Source organism: Mastigoproctus giganteus, chromosome 8 (assembly GCF_048544385.1).
Source record: "Mastigoproctus giganteus isolate SK-2022 chromosome 8, ASM4854438v1, whole genome shotgun sequence".
NCBI classification, from domain to species: domain Eukaryota; kingdom Metazoa; phylum Arthropoda; class Arachnida; order Uropygi; family Thelyphonidae; genus Mastigoproctus; species Mastigoproctus giganteus.
In genome coordinates, this window is record NC_143582.1 from 204,998,941 (window position 1) to 205,021,289 (window position 22,349).

At 36.1% G+C, this 22,349-nt stretch overlaps 1 protein-coding gene across 1 annotated transcript in view; it reads left to right on the forward strand.

The window, feature by feature from the left end:
- Nucleotides 1-22,349, forward strand: part of LOC150082216 (obg-like ATPase 1) — a 333,082-nt gene that overhangs the window by 154,672 nt on the left and 156,061 nt on the right. The window contains exon 5 of the mRNA XM_090380053.1: nt 867-994. Within this exon, the coding sequence (XP_090236179.1) occupies nt 867-994 (128 nt within the window). The remainder of the gene's footprint in view (nt 1-866; nt 995-22,349) is intronic.

A 22,349-nucleotide genomic window follows, 5' to 3' on the forward strand; every position in this document is an offset into this window, starting at 1 on the left:
TTTTTGGGTTGCTAATTTTGCAACTATAAGATTGTGCATTTTGCTGCATTAAACCAAAGTACACTTTTTTGACCATCCTTGAAGTCTGTCCAAATCATCCCAAAAAAGCTGTGCTGGCACTGATAATTAATCACTTTCCCAATTTTGACATCATGCTCTCTATCCCTCCACCAATGTAATTATGAAAATCAGAAACAACAGTGGTCTTGGGGACCCCACTTCTAATGTTAGCTAAATCTGAAAAGTAACCATTAATCACAGCCCTCTGCCTCCTGCCCTGCCGGCTGTCTTAGAATCTTTCCCATGATCCCAACATGTTCCAGCTTGTAGAGTAACCTCTTGTGAGAGAATGTTTGTATATCTGTAGAATATTTGTCATAATGTATAGACTTTAGGAAAAGGAATGCCGTTAATATTTTAAGTTATTTGTTTCATATCTTTGGGGTCCCCTCTCTAGATACGGAGGCCCTACAGTATAGTGTCTGCAGTGGCTTCTGCTATGCTGCTGGATCTCACACTTCTGAATATTTTTCTCTTGAGAACAGTAAAAAAAATATGATTTATAAATATAATCCTTTTACCCTTCAAAGAAGCCATTACTGACATTATCGATATCACTAGGGCTGCTCTGATTCTTATCTTTCCATATTTGCAAACAGCCATGTTTGCATGCACATCTTCACTGTTTTGAAAACTTTTAAATGCAGTTGCTTTTTTACACAAGTCCTCATATTACTGGTGTTTTTTTATTTATTTATTTTTTTTTTTCAGTTATTACATTTTACATGGATATAAGAAAATATGTTACAAGAGTTTGTTGTGGTGTGTATGTGTGTGTCCTAAAATCGTATCAATTTTCTTTGCAGTAAGGTTCCTGCCTTCTTGAACGTTGTAGATATAGCTGGACTTGTTAAAGGAGCTAGTGAAGGCCAGGGTTTAGGAAATGCCTTTCTTTCCCACATCAGTGCTTGTGATGCTATATTTCACCTATGTCGTAAGTTTTATCTGTAACCATTTCATTGTTTTTAGCTGTTTGGTGTGTAACTATATATGTGTGTCTGTGTTAAATCAGACAGGTTTTTATATGGTGAACTGGTAGTGCAGATTGCAAAACTTACCTTCAGATTTTGGGGATCGGGGATTACTGATGATTATTTTGAGAATCTCCTCTAATTTCAACAAAACTAATACACAGCTTTTTCATCTTGAAATATTTGTATTGTGTATTAACAGAAATACATTTTAGGTTAAACTTTTATCAAAACTTGATTGCATTATATAAAGCCACAGTTATGCCACATCTTCGATATTGCATACAGGCATGGAGATCCCATTTTAGTAAAAATGTGGACTGTTGATTTTTCATCAACTTCTCTGTATGTTTTTCACATACAGAGAAGAATGATAAGATTTGTATTCATATCAAGAGTGGTCTGATTTCCGTAAGTTTTTTTTTTAATTATTACATTTTACATGGATATAAGAAAATCTTTTACAAGAGTTTATTGTGGTATGTGTGTGTCCTAAAATTATATCAGTTTTCTTTGCAGTAAGGTTCCTGACTCCTCTAAGAAATATTGTTCAAGGTTTAGGCCTAAATGGATGTCAGATGAACTAATGAGACATGGCAGAGAAGAAAAATGCATGGGATACATATAAATTAATGGGTGACATGGAAGCTTATGATAGATATAAGCTGGTCTGTAACCAAGTCACAAAGGAGATTAGGCAGGCAAAAGCAAATTATGAGAAATCTTTGGCAAAAGATGCAAAGAAAAACAGCAAAGAGTTCTTTACGTACGTAAATTCTAGAAGGAAAGGGATGAATCAGATTAGTCCACTTGATATTGATGGTTCAACTGTTGATGATCCTGCTCAGGTGGCTAACAAACTAAATGAGTATTTTGCATCTACATTCACACATGAGGAGTTATTTAGGGAGGGGAATGCCAGAGGTGAATTGAACTCTGGCAGTGAGCTAGATGATTTTGTAATAACTGAGAGAAAAGTGGAGGAGAAATTGTTGAAGATAAACATAAACAAGGCACCTGGGGAGAATGGGATCTATCCATTTATATTAAAGGAGGCAGCAAAGTAAGTAAGCAAACCCTTAGCCGTAATTATGAGAGCTTCTTTGGACTCAGGGGAGGTACCCAATGACTGGAGATGTGCAAATGTGACCCCAATTAACAAAGGAGGATCAAAGGGCGACACAAATAATTATAGACCTGTTAGTTGAACTTCTGTTCCAGAAAATTAATGGAGGCACTGGTAAAAGAAGCACTGCAGGATCATCTAGACACGATTTCAGTTATAGCTCAGACACAGCATGGTTTTGTTATGGGAAAGTCTTTCCTGACCAATTTGATTGGATACTATGATGTGGTCACAAAGGAACTGGATGCAGGGAATAACTTTGATATATATCTGGATCTAGAAAGGCTTTTGATACTGTTGCACATGGAAGACTGCTGCACAAATTGGAGCAGTGTGGCATTGGAGGCAAATTGCTGCTATGGATAAAGGGATGGTTGAGTGGGAGAAGACAGAGAGTGGTAATCAATGGTCACTGCTCATCGTGGACTAATATTATTAGTGGAGTCCCTCAAGGTTCAGTGTTGGGTCCATTGTTGTTTTCTGTATTTATAAATGATATTGATGACGGTATATCAAGATTAATGTCAAAGTTTGCAGACGATACGAAGGTTGGCAGGGTTGTTAAGGACACTAATGACAGTACGCTGCTGCAACAGGATCTAGAAAAGTTGAGCAGATGAGCTGAGAGATGACAAATGTAAAGGACTACATATGGAAAGCAGTAACCCCAGAGTAACGTATCAACTGTGTGGTACTACACTGACAGTGGTAGAGAACAAAAAGGACCTGGGGGTAATTGTGCAGGCAGATATGAAGTTTTCCGAGCAGTGCAGACGGTCTGCAAGAGTAGCTCATGGTGTCTTGTCAATGATATACAGAAATCTTTCTAGCAGGGATAAAGAGTTGATTATCCCCTTGTATAAGGCAATGGTCAGGCCACACCTTGACTACTGTATTCAGGTCTGGAGGCTTCATTTTAAGAAGGATGTAGAGCTGTTGAAACGAGTACAGAGAAGAGAAACGAGATTAGTGAATGGAACAAAGGGTTGCTCTTACAAAGAAAGGCTTAAGTTTTGCAAATTACAGTGTCTGGAGACTAGGCACCGGTGAGGTGATCTGATTGATGTGTATGAAGCCTTGAATGGTTTGAGCATGCCCAATGCTGATGAGATTCTTCCTCTTGCTCAGAATAATCATTTGAGAGGGCATAAATTCAAATTGAGGAAAGACAGGTGTAGGATAGATGTGCGGAAGTTTGCCTTTAGCCAGCGGGTAGTTGGTTGATGGAACAGACTTTCATCCTTTGTTGTTGATAGCCTAAATAAATTTAAGGCTGGGCTGGACTAGATGGGTATTTGGAACGAATGGAGGGATGAAATGGAAGAGTTTTCTTTTTCTTTTTTTTTTTAAGCTTTCTTGCATCATGTGCCTCTGCTAATGCTAATGTTAACAGTGTTTGGAAGTCAGACATTTGCAGGGTAACCTGATTAGGAGTTGAGTAAACTAAATACTCGGGGACATCTTTACGTTTAGTATTACTACATATGTTTAAATGTATAAACCTCTAATAAATTTAAATATATGAGAGGGGATAATTGTACAACACATGTACAAAAATTTTCCTTCACTCAAAAAGTTTGATTCTACAGGGATGGGATACACTTAAATAGAAAGGGTGCAAGAATGTTTGCTGATACTATCGAGGCAATGTTAGGTGGGTCGGAACATTGCTAACCTGGGGGAATTCACAGACTAATAGATTAACAGTAGCCACAGGCAGAGGTGGAAGTGATTCTTGCACTGCTTCTATTGGAATGAGCAGCAGCCTTGATAGTAGGGTTTCTGGGGATTCCAGGAACTGCTGGGAGTCACCATGAAACAAGTAAATACATAGGCTGTGTTAGGGTAACTAAGAGTAAGAACAGGTGCGTGTATACTTGCATGAACACCAGTGCTAGGAGTATAGCAAATAAATTTGATGAATTTGAAGTGTTGGTCAAGACATCCACCTGATATCCCAGTTGTTGGGATATAAGAGACGTGGTGTCACACAGATATAAGGAATGCAGAATTGGAATTTGAGGAGTACAATATGTACAGAAAAGATAGACAGGTAGGAAGAGGGGGTTGGTTATGCTGTTAGTTAAGAAACACAAAATCTAAGAAAGTGCATCCAGGTGACATAAGCACTGGGGAAGTAAAAATGAGGGTAGGAGTTTGTTATAGGCCTAATGACTCTGATAAGTACAATGAACAACTATACAGAGAAATAGAGTGGGGCCGCCAGTAAATCAGAATGTCATATAATGGAGGATTTTAACTTCTCAGATATTGACCGGAACTTGTGGATTGGTCACTTGCACACTAGCAAAATTTTGTGGATTTATTGGATGATTGTTTTCTACAGCAACATGTTCGAGGGGCAACCAGAGGGAGTAATACTCTTGATCTAATTATCAGCAGTGATTATTCATGCGTTAAGAATTTACAGATAAGGGAACCACTAGGTGGCAGTGATCACGGTGTACTGATGTTAGATTTACTTAAATTAACTACCATCAGGGGTAAAGGGAAGGGTTTTTGCTTTCATAAAGGTGACTACAGTGGTCACAGAGACTTTTTAAATCCTATACAGTGGGACCAACTAATGATGTTACCAACAGCAAATTCTAAATGGGAAGCATTCAAGGAATTAATCTTGGAAGCTGCTAGGCTTTTCATACCAGCTAAGAAATGCTGTTCAGGGTTTAGGCCCAAATGGATGTCAGATGAACTAATGAGACTCGTGGCATAGAAGAAAAATGCATATAAATTATCAGGCGACACAGAAGCCTATATGTAGATATAAGCTAGCCTTTAATCAAGTCACAAAGGAAGTTAGGCAAGCGAAGGCAGATTATGAGAAACCTTCGGCAAAGGATGCAAAGAAAAACAACAAAGACTTCTTTACTTATATAAACTATAACTGAGAGCAAAGTGGAGGAGAAATTGTTGACATTAAACATTAATTGTTGACATGAAAGGCACCTGGGGTGGATGGAATCTATCCAGTTATATTAAAGGAGGCGGCAAAGGAAGTAAGTAAACCCTTAGCCATGATTATGAGAGGATCGTTGGACTCAGAGGAGTACCCCATGGACTGGAGATGTGCAAATGTATCTCCAATTCACAGAGGGTGACACGAGCAATTACCGATCTGTTAGTCTCTGATGCTCCTAAAACCCTAATACAGTGGTTCTCAATCTTTTGTCACTCAAGTCACACTTTAAGTTAAAAGACAAATATTAATGGTACACTGAAATAGTGATTACCATTGACCTCAATGGGATTTTTCCTAATCTCGTAGCAGATCAATGTGCCAAGATATACTGGTTGGGAACCACTGCCCTAATACAACAACGTGTTGGGTAACAGCTGTACTCATTGCTTCGATGTACAGAAATCTTTGTTCGTGCAACCATTCCTTGAGTTTGGAAATAGACTGTAATTGCAAGGATTCATATCAGGACTATAAGGTGGGTGAGTAGTGCTTCCCACTTGTTATCAGTAAAAACAAACTGTACAGACTATGCGATATGTGGCCTTACATTGTCATGGAGTACCAGAACACCAGCTTCCAGCATCTGTGGCCACTTCTGATGAATTTTCAGGTGTAATTTCTGACAAAGAAATGTATAGTAGGCTCCAGTTGCTAATCTCCCAAGTGTCATACAATCAGTGACAATAATGGCCTTATAATCAAAGGTGCAACAAATGATCATGATGACCATTTGTTGCACCTTTGATTGTTGCTGGCAACATTTAGAGGGATGTGGCGAAGATGGATGCTTCTACTGAGACGATTGTGACTTCGTTTCAGATTCATTCGGGTGTCCATGGCTTATCAATGGCAAAAATGTGTTTTAAAAACTCTTCACCTTGTCTGTAATCTGCAAATAACTGCATTACAATTTTTTTACACTTTGCTTGTTGTTCATTTAATAGCAAATGTGTGACCCATTGGGATGTGACCTTTTTATTTTTTGTAACACTTAACGTTAAAATTTATTGGAACAGATGATTTTGGTTCCCAGATTTGTTGGCTTGTGTGTGTTTTCCTCCCAAATGGTGGTAATAATGACTGCCAGTGTATTGTCTGCAGATTTATCAGTCCACCTGAGGGCTGCTTGTCTTCAACTGGTCTGACCTTGACAAAACCTTTGAGACCAGCATGAAATTGCTATGATCTGCTGTTAGCTCACCACACACTATTCATAGATTCGTGTAGGTATTCAACCAAAAAGATCCTTGTTCTGAAATTGTAATCTGACTTGAAGCAGTATTAGCATCCATTTTTAAAAGCCTCTGCACAAACATTCAATGTTGGAACTCTGTTTTAAGCACACTAATGTTGAGGTTAAACTTCAAATTATTGTTCTGATAAATGTCAGTCGCATAGGCATATGAAATAAGGAGCACGTGCACAGTGTGCATTACTTTTGGGATAGCCCTCATATTTATACAGGATCAGAATAACATTGTTTACCTTATGACATATTAAGGAGAATGTAATGCTAAATGGTATAATTAATAGTAATTATGAGCAAATGAAACTTAGTTTCCATATACACAATTTCAATACAAGTCATGTTAACTTAGGAGTGGTAGCATGGGAGAAAAAGCATCTTGCTGCATTTATTCTTTAAATATATATATGGAATTCTTTTTACCCAAATTTTGATTGCTCTCACTCTCAATACCTTCCCCTGCCACATTTCTCTATGTGTGAGTAGAGAAATGTGGCAGGGAAAGGTATTGAGAGTATAGAGAACCACTAATTTTTGATTTACAAATTATTTTGTACAGAGAATTTTCTTTGAATATAATTAGTTTTGGGATAAAAATTCTCCTACTCCACTGATGACGATGTAATAATTTATTTGCATATACTCTAGTTTATTGAAATTTTAGTGCCTGACTAGAAATCATGAAACAAGAAATGATAAAAGTGAAGTTTCTAGGCTTAGCTTTGGACTTGGTCCAGGTCTTTTTTCAAATTTACTTAAAAAGCTTTCTGTCACAAACAACTTTATAGGAATTCAAAATGAAAAAGGCCCAAAACCTCTATCAAAGCGAAATAAGTCAAGGTCTAAAAATTTCTCTCAGAAGTAGTAGGGATTGGAAAGCAACAAAATTATGTAAAAGGGATAGTAAAGTATTATACAAATACTATATAGTCAAAATCAATGACAACTGGAACCTTTAGTTTTGCTACCTAAGCAGGTCTGTTTCAAAATTATTCGCAAACTCATAATTACAGTTTCACTAATGGTAGTTATTGGCTGGTGTCAAAAGTGGACTGAAAAGTCACAGTCATAAGTCCTGGTAATGTTTATTATTGTGTCTGTATTTTCCATTTAAACTATAATTTGAAATTAAGTCTCATTTACGTAAAGATCCATGAAGGAGCATTTTAAATTCACATGTACTTATATTTTGTTTGTTAAAATGTAAATTATATATTTCTTATACAATTTACATGTTAAGAGAATGAAAATAGTATCAACATTTTCATTCTGCTAAAATGTAATTGCATAAGAAATATACACTGCCCTACCATTAATAGGTGGTAGATGACTTTCATCAACCGGTGAAATACCACCACTTTGCTTATTGGAGGCTTGAAGTGGTGAAACCCATGTTTAGTCTCTAGAGCAGAGTTTCCGGCATCCCCCCCCCCCCATACTTCTCCTTCAACCCATGCACGGTACTAAGTACTATAGGTTTTGATACCTTTCGTGTTTGGGGTTTTCATAAAAAAAAAAAAAAAACCCTCCATGGATGGGGAAACAAGTCCTACACATGTAACATGTCACAGAACCTGCTATAAATATGCACACTGGGTTTCGAACAGACAGTTGCAAAAGTGGGCATGCAAGATGACATGTTCAACAGAATTAACAAACTTCCAACATGGAATGAAAATAGGATGCCACATAAGCAAGCGGTCTGTACGAGACGTCACAGTCACTCTGGGGATCCCTAGGTTAACGGTTAGTGGCGTCATATGCAAATGGAAGAGGAACGAGACTGAATCTGCCAAAAAACGGTCTGGTAAACCTTGAAAACAAACAGAACGGGACAAGAGAATTCTGCAAAGAACTGTGCGTGCAAATCATAATTTGCCATTGTCTCAAATCACACAAACCCTCTGTTAGAGTATTGGGACTAATGTCAGCACTAGTACAATACGAAGGACACTCCATGATATGGATTACAATGGTCATGTAGCTGTTCACAAGCCATTGATCACCTCAACAAATGCTAGACACCGTTCGAGCTCCTTACACCGATTAACATGGTGTAAGGAGCTCGAATCCTCAACTGTAGAGCAGTGGAAAACAGTCCTATGGACAGACAAGTCAATGTTCGCACTACCAGTCTGCTGGCCTTTCCTGGGTGTGCCGAATGCCAGGGGAACAGTTCCTTCCTGATTGTATCCTCCTAACAATGAAGTTTGGTGGAGGCAGTGTCGTGGTATGGGGCTAGTTTTCATGGTTTGACTTTGGCCCATTAGTCGTTATCGACAAACCCATGAATGCTGTGCAATACCAGGACAGCCTGGACAATTGTGCACTTCCAACATTATGACAATACTTCAGGAAAAGCTCATACCTGTATCAGCAAGACAACACGCCATGCCATACTGCTCAGGTTGTAACAGAGTGGTTTGAGGATGTAAGTGTGTAAAAGTTGGATTGGCCAGCGCCAAGCCTGATCTGAACCCTATTGAGCATCTTTGGGATGTATTGGATCGTCGGGTATGTGCATGTCGAGATCACCCAAAGAACAAGGCCGAACTGGTGGCTGCGTTAAAGGCCGAGTGGAGGAACATATCACCTGACATTTTTAAAAAGCTGGTTGAGGGTATGCTACGAAGATTGAAGGCCATCATAAAAGCAAAAGGTTTCAGCACAAAATGTTAAATGACACAATAAAAGCTCTGTTTTTTTGTCTAAAGACAGGTGTCTGGATATTAATGGTAGGGCAGTGTATATCTAACCATTATCTCATAGTATTTATTTTTTTTTTTCACCATTCTTTCATCACTTTCTGCTTACTTTATTGTGTGGAGTAATTTTTCTCTCATGCCATCCTAATGTTGATCAGGGAAGCACTGCCACTCCTGGGTTAATAATGTAGTACTCTTGGTAAAACTGTCATCCATTTACAAACTGTATAAGTTGGAATTCCTTGCTGTATACTATTCTGACAGATTTTTAGTGATTTTTAATATTTTGAGGCTTATCTGCTTAACTAAAATGATAATTTACAAAGTATTTAGTTGTAGGGGGTTGAAATCAGACATTTCTTTTTCTTGTTTGTTTTACTAAATTAACTAAAAACTACAAAATGTATATATATATATTTTTTTTCTTGGATACAACAAAACAGACAAAGGAAAATTATTACAGGAATGTGAAATGAATCGCACTATCATATTAATTAAAGATGGTAAACTATCTTTTAAGCCATGTTTGACCAATAAGATAATTTTGGATATCATAGTTCATCACAATAGTAATGCCCTAAAGGCATTCAGATCATCTAGTTATAATTTTTCTGCTTGTACTTTCAAAGCTATGACTGGAGAAAGTATGAGTAGTGTGCATTCAGGGAGACACTGCCAGGGATATATTAGTTAAAGAGTTAAGTATAAGTAGTGGCAAAAGCCTCCGTAGCCGAGTGGGCAGGAGCAGGAGTGCAGTAGCACACGCTCTTTGAGTAGACTGGGGTTCAAGGTAGACCGGGACTGCTAAATGTGGTCGATCTGCCAACCCACACTGGACCAGCTTGGCAGATTATGGTCCATTTCCTTCAGCATGAATTGTTGAGGAGGCTTCCATCCTGCAGTGGGTTGATAATGTCTGCACTTTACTTTTAGTGGCAAAACAATGCAAGGAAGTAATCTTATGCAGCATTAGCTATTATTAAAAGAAAAAAAAAAAAACCTTCCCATTTCAGTTACTCATCCCTTCTAATAATTTATCCAGTACCCACTTCCACAATATTAAGTGGAAGTTTATTTCAACTATCAGTTGTTCTCTGGGTTAAGGCAAATTTTTTAACATCTATCCGTCAACCATCCTTTTAAAATTTTAATTTATTTCCCTGTGTGTATTGTCTGAAAAAGAGCAAGAAGTCATCAGCATTTAGTTTACTCAACCCATTTAAAGTTTTAAACACTTCAGTGGTCCCCTCATAGATGCATAATTTCCAGACACCTCAATTTTCAGAATCTAAACCTCTCTTGGTAAGATTATCCTTTAGTGCCTCCAGCTAATCCTGTTGCTCTTTTCTGCAACTGTTCCAACAGATTTACAGCCTTCCTAAAATGAGGTTTCTAAACCTGTATGTAGTGACTGGTTCAAGCCCATAACTAATAAATATGGTGATGTTCATGTGCTCTTTTTACTTTCCAGTTCCTCTGACCTTATGTGGTCATTCTAGAGTATAAACAGAAAAGTTATTTATTATTAGCCTTGCATTATAATTCTGCCTTGCTGTCTGGAGTGGGTAATGCTATATTTTTCTTCTTGGGATACTCACAGGTTTGGACCTAAACTCATTTTTAGAGATGACCTTATCCATGAACTGACCTAAAATTACTAATTTTATTTTTAATTGAATAATATCACTAGAAGAAGAGGATCTGTTATTCATTAAAAACTCATGGGCATTACAAAGATAGTTTCAATGCTAATTGGAATCTCATAAAGAGGGAACACAATTATTTCAATTCCTATGTTGAAATAATAATTATTATTATTTAAAAAAAAAAAAAACTCCATTACTAATTTGTTACTTTGGGCATGGCTCAATATTAGGAGTTATACTTGCCAGTAACAATCATTAGGTGTTTGTTCAGTTGGAATTTTTTTTTCCCTTTGTGCTAAACAATGTTTAAGTTTCAGGCCTCATGAAGCATTTACTAATTGATGCCATTCACAGACTGATGAGATTTCAGTATGAATTAAAACAGTTCTTAGGGTTTTAATGAATAATGGATTCACCTTTTTTGGTGATGTTATTTGATTTAAAAATAATTAGTAAATTTAGATCCTCTTGTGGATATTGATGTCCACATCAACACTGCATTCCTAAGACAAGACAGAATTATAACACTTTCGTGATATTGATTATTTAATAATCTCAACTCCAATATTGAAATAAAAAAGTAATATAAACATCAGGTTTTGAATACTAAAAAATAATAAAAATAATAATACAATATAAGCAGACAATACAATGTGTGTTCATACTAGGTATATGTTTCCTTATTCTTATCTTAGATAGAAAGCAAGGTTAAAAACATTAGGACCAGACTGATACGGAAATACACTGTAGACCTGTATAACATGTCTCAATATAATTTCGGAATTGTTTATAATACAGTCAAAGGTTGGACCCCAATTCCACCACCCCCACATGCTTCAAATTTGCTCAATTTGTGGTTTGTTCCAGTGCCTTTACCAGTTTGGTGAACATTTATAGTTGCTGATTTTTTCAGGCCTTGTGAAGAAATCAGCACAATTGCTATCTATAAATATGTTGTCCTACAAATATAATAAACTTTTATAATACCACTTTTAATTTCTTTTGTTGTTTCAGTTATCTTAATGCTTCGCTTGCCTTTGTATTAGGAAAATACAGTTCAGGTTGGAGGCTCCCTTGATTAATTTACAAAGACAGTCAAATAATAATTCTCTTTTTACTTTTTTTTTGTCTTTATTTTTTTTTTTACTTTATTCTGTTTCTCGTTATTTTACTTTATCGATTGAATTATGGCTTTAGATGGTAAGTTCAGTGATGCAAATAAACCCAAAGCTGTCCTGAAAAGATGCAACAGTGGCAAATTTGCATGTGCTGTTTGGAAATTGGATGTAAGCTTACTCTGCATAACATTAGCGTGTTTTCAAATTTTTGTTTTATTTTCTTTCCTTTTTAATAAAAAAAAATTAATATCCATGGAAAGTTCTCAAAAGATAAAAAAGAAAAGCATGGTCAGTTCAAGAAAAGCTATCTGCACTGGTCTTACTAAAGAGAGACTGGTTCGCGGAACATGAGGAACACACTTCCAGGTATTGCCCTGGCCTCCAAATTCCCCAGACGTCAATCCCATCAAGCATCAGTGGTTTGTGTTGGGACAGCAACTCTGAGCTGTGGCGTCTCAACCACTGACCTTACAGGAGTTAAAGGATCTGCTGGTTATGTGTTGGTACCAGATACCACAAGACACATTTAGAAATCTTGTAGCGTCCATGCCTCACCGGGTACGAGCTGTTTTGGCTGCACGTGGAGGACCAACATCATATTTGGTAGATGGTCATAATGTTTTGGCTCATCGGTGTATATAATATTTAAAAGAATGAGAGAAGTTTACCTCAAAATGATACATAGAACACTTCCGTTATGATACTCTCCAGGGCGCCTCCTTAGCCAGGTGGGCAGGAGCAGCAGTGCTTCTTGATTAGACTGGAGTTCGAGCCTGTGCCCACCAAATACGGAGGATGCGAAAAGGTCAGGGAGTGACCACCGCATTTCTCCGGAGCAATATGGCCTTAGTTGCTAATGCTCCTAAAAAACCAAAATAACAACGATACTCTCCAGAAATTAAAAACAAAAACAATTAAAAAATTGAAAATCCTACATTACATAAAAAATAATTAAAAATCAATTGAACACAATTTAACACAATTAAAAATTAAATAAAAGAATTTAATGAAAAAATTGCAAAATGATTTTCCTTCCTGAAGCTGACAACACTTTTCGACCGTATGTCGTGATCACACGAATGAAAATTACCAAATAGGGTTGAGCATGAAACTTATAGGGATTATTTGTCTTTGCACATACGCGGAAAATTTTAATTACATAAAAAATAATTAAAAATCAATTTAATGCATTTAAAAATTGAAGTAAAAAATTAATTCAAAGAATTTAACGAAAAAATTGCAAAACGATTTTCCTTCCTGAAGCTGACAACGCTTTTCGACTGTATGTCGTGATCACAGGAATGAAAATTACCAAATAGGGGTAACTATGAAGCTTATAGAGATTATTTGTCTTTGTGCATGCCCATAAAAGACCATGAATCGGAGATTACTTATGGCTGGCGAACAGAATTCTCATGTAATTTAATTTCGAGGTTTCTGCAATTAATAGTCTCGTATAATTAAGTTAGACACGAAGTATTTTGGCCCTGTTAAATAAAAAATGTTTTTCATTAACGGCATGAAAGGCTAATTCTGACGCTGCTGAATGAGAAGCACGAACTGAGGCTGCATGTTGATTAACATGAAAATTCGGAGGAAACTACGTAGAACCTTAATAAGACGAGTCGTAATCACTGCAAGAAATGTTGTATACCAGGTCATTTATTTGTGTTGCGAACGAGGAAAGGTCAGAGTGATTGTTCAGCATAGTGTGTAACTTCTGTATTGCATCACAGCTCTGGTTCATGCTAACATATATAATATATATGTATATAGAAGAGCCTCCATAGCCCAGTGGTCAGGAGTGGGAGTGCAGTAGTACACGCTCTTTGAGTAAACCGGGGTTCAAGCCCCTGACTGCTAAATACGGTCAACCTGCACTGGACCAGCGTGGCAGATTATGGTCCATTTCCCTCAACATGGAATGTTGAGGAAGCTAATGAAGCTGACAATTAGCCTCCATAGCTGAGTGGTCAGGAGCAGGAGTGCAGTAGCACACTCTTTTTGAGTAGACCGGGGTTCAAGCCCTGACTGCTAAATACGGTCGACCTGCCAACCTTCACTGGACCAGCGTGGCAGATTATGGTCCATTCCCTCACCATGAATCGTTGAGGAGGCTTGCATCCTACAGTGGTTTGATACCTTTTTATGTATATATAGTTACAATTAATTTTCTATATCAGACTGGTCCTTATCTTTGAACATTTGACGTAGCCGAGTGGTCAGGAGCTAGAGTGCATAGCACCCTTTCTTTGAGTGGCCCGGGGTTTAAACCCGTGACTACTAAATACGATGAATATATTTGTATCGACAATTTATTGTAAACTCTACTGACTTGGTTGTCGTGCTGGAGTATAAACAGAAAATTTATTATTTCTTTCTTCACTCACTGTTTGACACTGCTTCTGGTGGTATATTTTAACTATCATTAAAGTAGAAATCAAAAATTTCCAATATAACTTGAATTTGTTAAAAATATCTGAACACCAAATAAGATAAACTAGAATTTTTTCTAATTGTTCTCCTAAATACTGTTGTGCATGAACACCCCAGCAGAGTAACAGTGTGTGTGATTTTTAGCACCAACACATCTGGCTGACTTGTATCACTCCTCAACAATTAATGCAAGAAAGCATAGATTTAGTTAGCAATCCAAATATATGGTTCTTTACTTTGAGACATAGCACTATTGTCTCATTGCAGTTTAAACTTCCACCTACCAGAACCTATAATTATAATGATATACATGAAAACTTTAATGTAGCTCTCCAGTTTTATAATTGATTTATCTAAATAACTGACTCTATAGTAGTGGTCCTTGATGTACATGGAACACTATAGTATAGTCAGTTATTTACCTAAAATTTTTATATGGAGTACAAGTAAAAGCTCTTGTTTATTGTTACTCCCTAAATTTTGTTTATCACAAACCTTTTTTCCCTTATAATTTCATAACTTTAAGATACGTTACAAGATCAAACCTATGCATGCGCAAAAAAAAAAGAGAGAGAGAGAGAGAAGGAAAAAGTGCATGGCCCATTGACAAGTGCAGTATTAGTATGTCTTGGGACTCTACCAGAGTATAAAAAGAAATTTTATTTTTATTTGTTTATTATTATTTTTTCATTGCCCTATGTACCCTTAAGGAAAGCACAGTGATTATAATTCAAATCCAGGCATTTTCCATACTATGTGGAAAAGGCCTGGGTTGAAGAAGACCTGCCAAGATGAGAGGAATTTTTATATTTTTTTTTTTTTTTTTTTGCCAAGTTAGTCATGCAGGGGTTCCATCATTTGTTATTTACCTAATGTTTTTAATCTGGCAAAACAAGTTAATTGACTATAGAATACCCATAATTTACCAAGACAGTATGGTGACACTTCATAGTCTTAGGCAGTTTTGTGAAAAAGAAAAAGAAGAAAAAATGTTTATTTTTTCTTCTTTAAATTTTGTTTTCTTTGTGAAATGATAAAACTAGTAGCTTGTTTTCTTATCTTTTTTGTCCCTCTCCAGTATACTGTTAACAAGAAATAAAATTATCTGTCACTGAAAGTTAATAGTATATGTAATAAAAATTTATTTTATTTTTACTTTTGTTGGTACTTAAGTAGCCTTATTTATTATGTAAATTCAGATTGTTTCATGTTTTTATCAATAGATGGAGCTTCAGTACAGAAATTCAAATCTCCATTAGTTAATATAAGCTGTTTTTAACAAATTAAAAAATGTTTCATTTTCCCAAAAAAGAAATCGAGTGGGAATTTTTAAAAATTTGTATTCAGCTTTATACTTGTTTATTGTTCTTGTAGGAATGATCTGTACATATGTGCTGATGGGTATGCATCACTAGTAAAAAGTTACTTCACTGTGTGCTTAACAAGAAAGAAAGTTATATTTAATGTAATAAGACTACTCTGCTGAGCTTACATTTAAATTTATACACAGGGTTTAAAATTTGGAGCAACATTTGGTGAACAATTTAGAAAAAAACAAATGGAGCATGTATTATAATACAATGCCCATTTTTTTCCATTGTACAAAATCCATCAAATGCTAAGCACGGATAGATTTTATACGTATAGACTAAATAATGTCCATTTAAGTGCGGACATTATTTTTTGTCTACACTAGGCATAGCGTAGAAACCATAAAATAAAAATATTAAGGAATTTGTTAAAAAGGCCTATTTTTGTATGAAACTTGTAACCTAAATAAACCATAAGCTCCACACAAAATTTGAATCATTTGCATTGAAAAATTGAGGAAATGGAGTCAAGGTAAGAAAAAGTCTCTGCTTTTTGCCATTCCTATGGTGTGACCCAAGAAGCCATGAAAATGATTTCTATTTTTGCTTATCTAAAGTGCAAGACTGTAACACCAAAAATTAAAAAGGCATTTCATATCAAGTCTAACCATCTTTTATCAGTTCTGTCATATACAAATCACCTCAGTGCAGTTTCATCATATTCTAAATATACGGGGTTGTTGTTGTTGTTATTTGGTTTTTAGGAGCATTAGCAACTAAGGCCATATTGCTCCGGGATATGCGGTGGTCATTTCCTGACCTTTCCACATCCTCCGTATTTGGTGGTGACAGGCTCGAACCCCGGTCTAATCAAGAAGTGTGTGCTGCGCACTGCTGCTCCTTCCCACCTGGCTACGGAGGCGCCTATATACGGGGTGATAGTGACTATTCCTAGCATGAAAACCTATCTGGACCAAAACAGGTCGCACAAAATTGAATTAAACATTTTGGCAAGAGACTTTGAGTCAAAAATCTTATACAGAAATTTTGAGCTTGGAACCATTTTGTATATAATGTGCATAACAATCTCAGCACTAAGCCACCCATATTGTTCTGTTTAGTAGCATGTATCGAAAAATGAAAACACCTTCCTCGAATAGCAATACTCTTACCTTTTATTTTTATTTTACATTATTATGTTTTATTTTATTTTTGTAAATGTACAGTATGTAACATATCTACATTTATTTTAATATATCAAAATTACTGAAAGTCCAAACTACCCAGGGTTCGCTTATAATTTTAAAATGGTAACTTCAATGAGTAACATTAGCATAAAAACCAGGGGTGCTAATTATTCATCACAGCTTACTCAGGCTCATTTTCTATCTACACGTGGATCGTCTGGAGTAAGTAAGTACATATAGTATTTCAACGTGGTTTGTTGTAATAATATGTAGTTCCTTCATTCTAATGCATCTTCTACAAAGTATCGAAGCCACTGCCATTCAGGTTAGATGTATATCAGTTTAATAGAAAAGCTATCAAAATTAAAATAAAACAATTAATTTTTTTTTTTTTTTTTTTGTAGAAGCTGCACTAAACTGTCTGGTTAATCGAAATACTTTATGCTTCCATAAACCATGGTCATGTTGTGGCTTCTTGATAAGATAACTTGTACCTTGGTTTATGATTATCCTTTATTTATTTATTAATTATATATATATATTTTTTTCTATGTTATTAGTTATACTTCATTTGTACCTTTACTTAACCCACTGTGCATTACGTATAAAATAGCCATTATAACTGAAAAACTGGTTAGTTACTTAACATACTATTCTCTAAAATTATAATTTATTTAATTAATAATGTAGGTATTTATTTATTTCTATATAGTGTTATTTATTTTTATTATTACTGTTATTTTTTATTATTATTTATTATTATATATATTGTATTTTTGTAGTTATACTACCTATTCCTCACCCTTTCCCTTTTATTTTCTCAGCAGCTATGGCAGGCACATGAGAATTGTTATATTTTTGTTTCAGTTTATTTTAAAAAGTACACAGCTAATCAACTCGTGAAGGATTTCACAATATGAGATGTTATAATAATGATGCCATTTTTGGCAAACCTTAGCATTAGCATCAGTAAAGGCAAGTGATGCAAGAAAGAAAGCTTATATAGCATCAGCAAAAAAAAAAAAAAAAACCTTCTCATTTCACCCATCCACTAACTCCAAATGTTTGTCTAGTTCTGCCTTGAATTTATTTAAGCGGTCAACTTTTACAATGACAGATGGAAATTTGTTCCAGCAATCAACTACACGCTGGCTAAAGGCAAACTTCCGCACATCTATCCTACAACTGTCTTTCCTCAATTTGAATTTATGCCCTCTCAGGCGATTATTCTGAGCAAGAGGAAGAATCCCATCAGCATTGAGCATGCTCAATCTATTCAAGGCTTTATACACCTCAATCAGATTACCTCGCAGGTGCCTAGTTTACAGACACTGTAATTTGCAAAACTTATGCCTTTCTTTGTAAGAGTAACCCTTTATTCCATTCACTAATCTTGTTGCCCTTCTCTGTACTCATTCCAGCAGCTCTACATCCTTCTTAAAATGAGGCCTCCAGTCCTGTATACAGTACTCAAGGTGTGGCCTGACCATTGCCTTATACAAGGGGATAATCACCTCCTTATCCCTGCTAGAAAAATTCCTGTATATCATTGACAAGACACCATGAGCTACTCTTGCAGACTGTCTGCACAATTACCCCAAGTCCTTTTCATTCTCTACCACTGTTGGTGTAGTACCACACAGTTGATACGTTACTCTGAGGTTACTGCTTCCCATATGCAGCTTTACATTTGTCAATGTTAAACTTCAATTTCTACCTCTCAGCCCATAAGCTCAACTTTTCTAGATCCTGTTGCAGCAGCGTACTGTCATTAGTGTCATTAACAACCCTGCTGACCTTCGTGCTGTCTGCAAACTTGAACATTAAGCCTGATATACCATAATCAATATTATTAATAAATACAAAAAACAAAAATGGACCCAACACTGAACCCTGGGGGACTCCACTAATAACATTAGTCCACAAAGAGCAGTGTCCATTGATTACCACTCTCTGTCTTCTTCCACTCAACCATCCATATTTATCCATCATATTTATCCATAGCAGCAATTTGCCTCTAATGCCACACTGCAGCAGCCTTCCGTGTGCAACAGTATCAAAAGCCTTTCTAAGATCCAAATATATGATATCAAAATTATTCTTTGCATCCAGTTCCTTTGTAATCACATCATAGTATCCAATCAAACTGGTCAGACAAGCTTCCTCTTAAAAAACCCATGCTGTGTCCAAGCTATAACTGAAGTCTTGTCTAGATGATCCTGCAGTGCTTCTTTAACCAGTGCCTCCATTAATTTCCCTGGAACAGAAGTTAAACTAACAGGTATGTAATTACTTGTGTCACCCTTTGATCCTCCTTTATGGATTAGGGTCACATTTGAACATCTCCAGTCCATGGGTACCTCCCCTGAGTCCAAGGACACTCTCATAATTATGGCTAAGGATTTACTTACTTCCATTGCTGCCTCCTTTAATATAACTGTATAGATCCCATCCACCCCAGGTGCCTTTCTTTTTTTTGTTTATCTTCAACAATTTCTCCTTCATTTTGCTCTCAGTTATTACAAAATCATCTAGCTCACTGCCAGAGTTTACATTACCTCTCATTCTCCTCCCTGAATAACTCCTCATGTGTGAATGTAGATGCAAAATACTCGTTTAGTTTGTTAGCTACCTGAGCAGGCTCATCAACAGTTGAACCATCTATATCCAATGGACCAATCTGATTCATCCCTTCCTTCTAGAGTTTACATAGGTAAAGAACTCTTTGTTGTTTTTCTTTGCATCCTTTGCCAAGGATTTCTCATAATCTGCCTTTGCCTGCCTAATCTCCTTTGTGACTTGGTTAGAGACCAGCATATTATATCTATCATAGGCTTCCGTGTCACCTGTTAATTTATATGTATCCCAATACATTTTTCTTCTCTGCCACAAGTCTCATTAGTTCATCTGACATCCATTTAGGCCTAAATCTTGAACAGTATTATTTAGTTGGTATGAAAAGTCTAGTAGCTTCCAAGATTAATTCTTTGAATGCTTCCCATTTTGAATTTTTTCTGTTGGTAACATCATCAGTTGGTCTCACCATATAGAATTTAAATACTGCCTCAGACTACCATAGTCACCTTAAGAAAGCAAAAACCCTTCCCTTTACCCCTGATGGTAGTTACCTCTTTGATAAATCCTATTCAGCACACTGTGATCACTGCCACCTAGTGGTTCCTTTATCTGCAGATTCTTAATGCATGAATAATCACTACTGATAATCAGATCAAGAGTATTACTCCCTCTAGTTGCCTCCCGAACATGCTGCTGTAGAAAACAATCATCCAGTAAATCCACAAAAGCCTTGCTAGTGTGTGAGTGACCAACCCACAAATTCCAGTCAGTATCTGGGAAATTAAAATAAAAATCCCCCATTATAAAACACTCTGATTTACTGGCCCACTCTGTTTCTCTGTACAGTTGTTTGTTATACTCATGAGATTCATTAGGCCTATAACACACTCCTACTCTCGAATTTGCTTTCCCATTGCTTATGTCACACCAAACTGACTTGACACTGCACTGTTCAGCCATGTCGACTGGCTGTACTTCCTTGGATATTGTGTGTTTCTTAACTAATAGCATAACCACTCCTCCCTTCCTATCCTTCCTGTACACATTGTACTCCCCAAATTCCATTTCTGCTTTCCTTATATCTGTGTGACACCACGTCTCTGATATGCCAACAATATCTGCCTTTGATGTTTTGACCAACACCTCAAATTCATCAAATTTATTTACCAAATTGTGTACATGTAAGTATAAAGTATACATGCACCTGTTCCTATTTGTAGCTACCCTAACAGAGCCCATGTATTTACTTGTTCCGCAATGACTCCCAGCAGTCTCTGAAATCCCCTGCACCTTGTTTTCCAGGCTGCTGCTTATTCCAATAGAAGTAGTGCAAGAATCACTTTCACCTCTGCGTGGCTACTGTTAAACTATTAGTCTTTGTATCCCCCCAAGACCTTGGAACACCTTGTTTATGTTCCTACTACTAATAATTTGCTATATGATAAAATGATGCTTTTGCACTACTCAATATATCATTCTCCACTACCCTGAGTATAGTACCACACAGTTGATTAGTTACTCTGGTGTTGCTGCTACCCATATACTGTACCTTGCTTTTGTCAATGTTAAACTTCAGCTGCCATTTCTCAACACATCAATCCAATTTTCCTAGATCTTGTTGCAGTAGCTTGCCATGGTGACTGTTGTTAACCACCCTTCTAACCTTTGTATCAACTTCAAACTTAGACATTAAGCCTGATATACCTTCACAAATATCATTAATAAATATTAAAAACAACAATGGGCCCAGCACTGAACTCTGGGGAGACCCATTAATTACTTTAGTCCGCAGTGCCTATTGATAACAGTTCTTCTGAAATTTCTGTACGGTAAGTCTCCAATTAACAAGTTATATAAATCTCTATATAGACAGATAACAGTAATATGTTGATTTTTATTTAAATATTTTAGGTACTTTGATTTCTACTCTCATTATAACCAGATATATAGGGTTTATATATTATAATACTTTATATGATATACTATTTTGTTTTTATAAGCACTACTTTTCAGCTTTACCTATCCATTGGAATGAATGTATATGTCAAAAAATATATTGTACCTAAGCATTGGTAGACTTGCACAGTTTTCAACTTACACAAAACCTTTGAAACAAAATAACTACTATCGGAGACTTACTGTATTATCTATTCCCTAAACATTTGAGAAACTCAAAATTATTATGTTCCATCTCTTGCTTTTCAGATTTTTATCCATCCACGTTACTAAAATTTTACTTTTGTGTTCAATTAACCTTTTGTATTTGAAATTACCATAACGAAAACACAGTGGCAACAATAATTGTGTGGAAATATTTTAACTAAAAAGAGAACACAAAACTGCATTGATAAACATGGTTGTAATTTATTTTGGGATTAAAGTTGCTACATATATAAAGAAATAAATAATAGAGGTAGTCTGTTAGTGGGGGTTGCCTAATGTTTTGGGGGCTGCTTTGCTATTGTTCTTTTGAGGCTGTAAGAAAATGAAGAATATAACAAGATAACATGAAAACATGAAATACCTCCATTTAAAAAAATTATGTTGAGTTGGGGGCCAGTTGGGTTGATTATTCATCGTTAAAAACAAAGGAACCTTAATATGGCCCACAATCTCTTTTTCTTCCTTTTTTTTTGTTTTCCTCCATTGTGATACATTCTATGGACTACTCTTTCACATGCATGATACGCCACATACTATTGCTATCTTGTGAACTTAAAAAAAGCAGCATATTTAAAATATCTGTAAACACAGAAACTTTCAGCAATATCTATCCAAATTCTGCAACATATCAGTTAAAAATTTCTGCCTCAATCAATTAAAATATAACCTAAAAAATTAATGGAGCTTGTGAAAACATTAGTTTAAAAACACGAGGTAGTGCTAAATAGATTAATCACTGGGTACTCGACTGTTAACAATAACCAGAGACATTTAAAGGGTTTTTTTTTTTTTTTTTTGTTTATGGGAGGACTACCAGTCTTTTT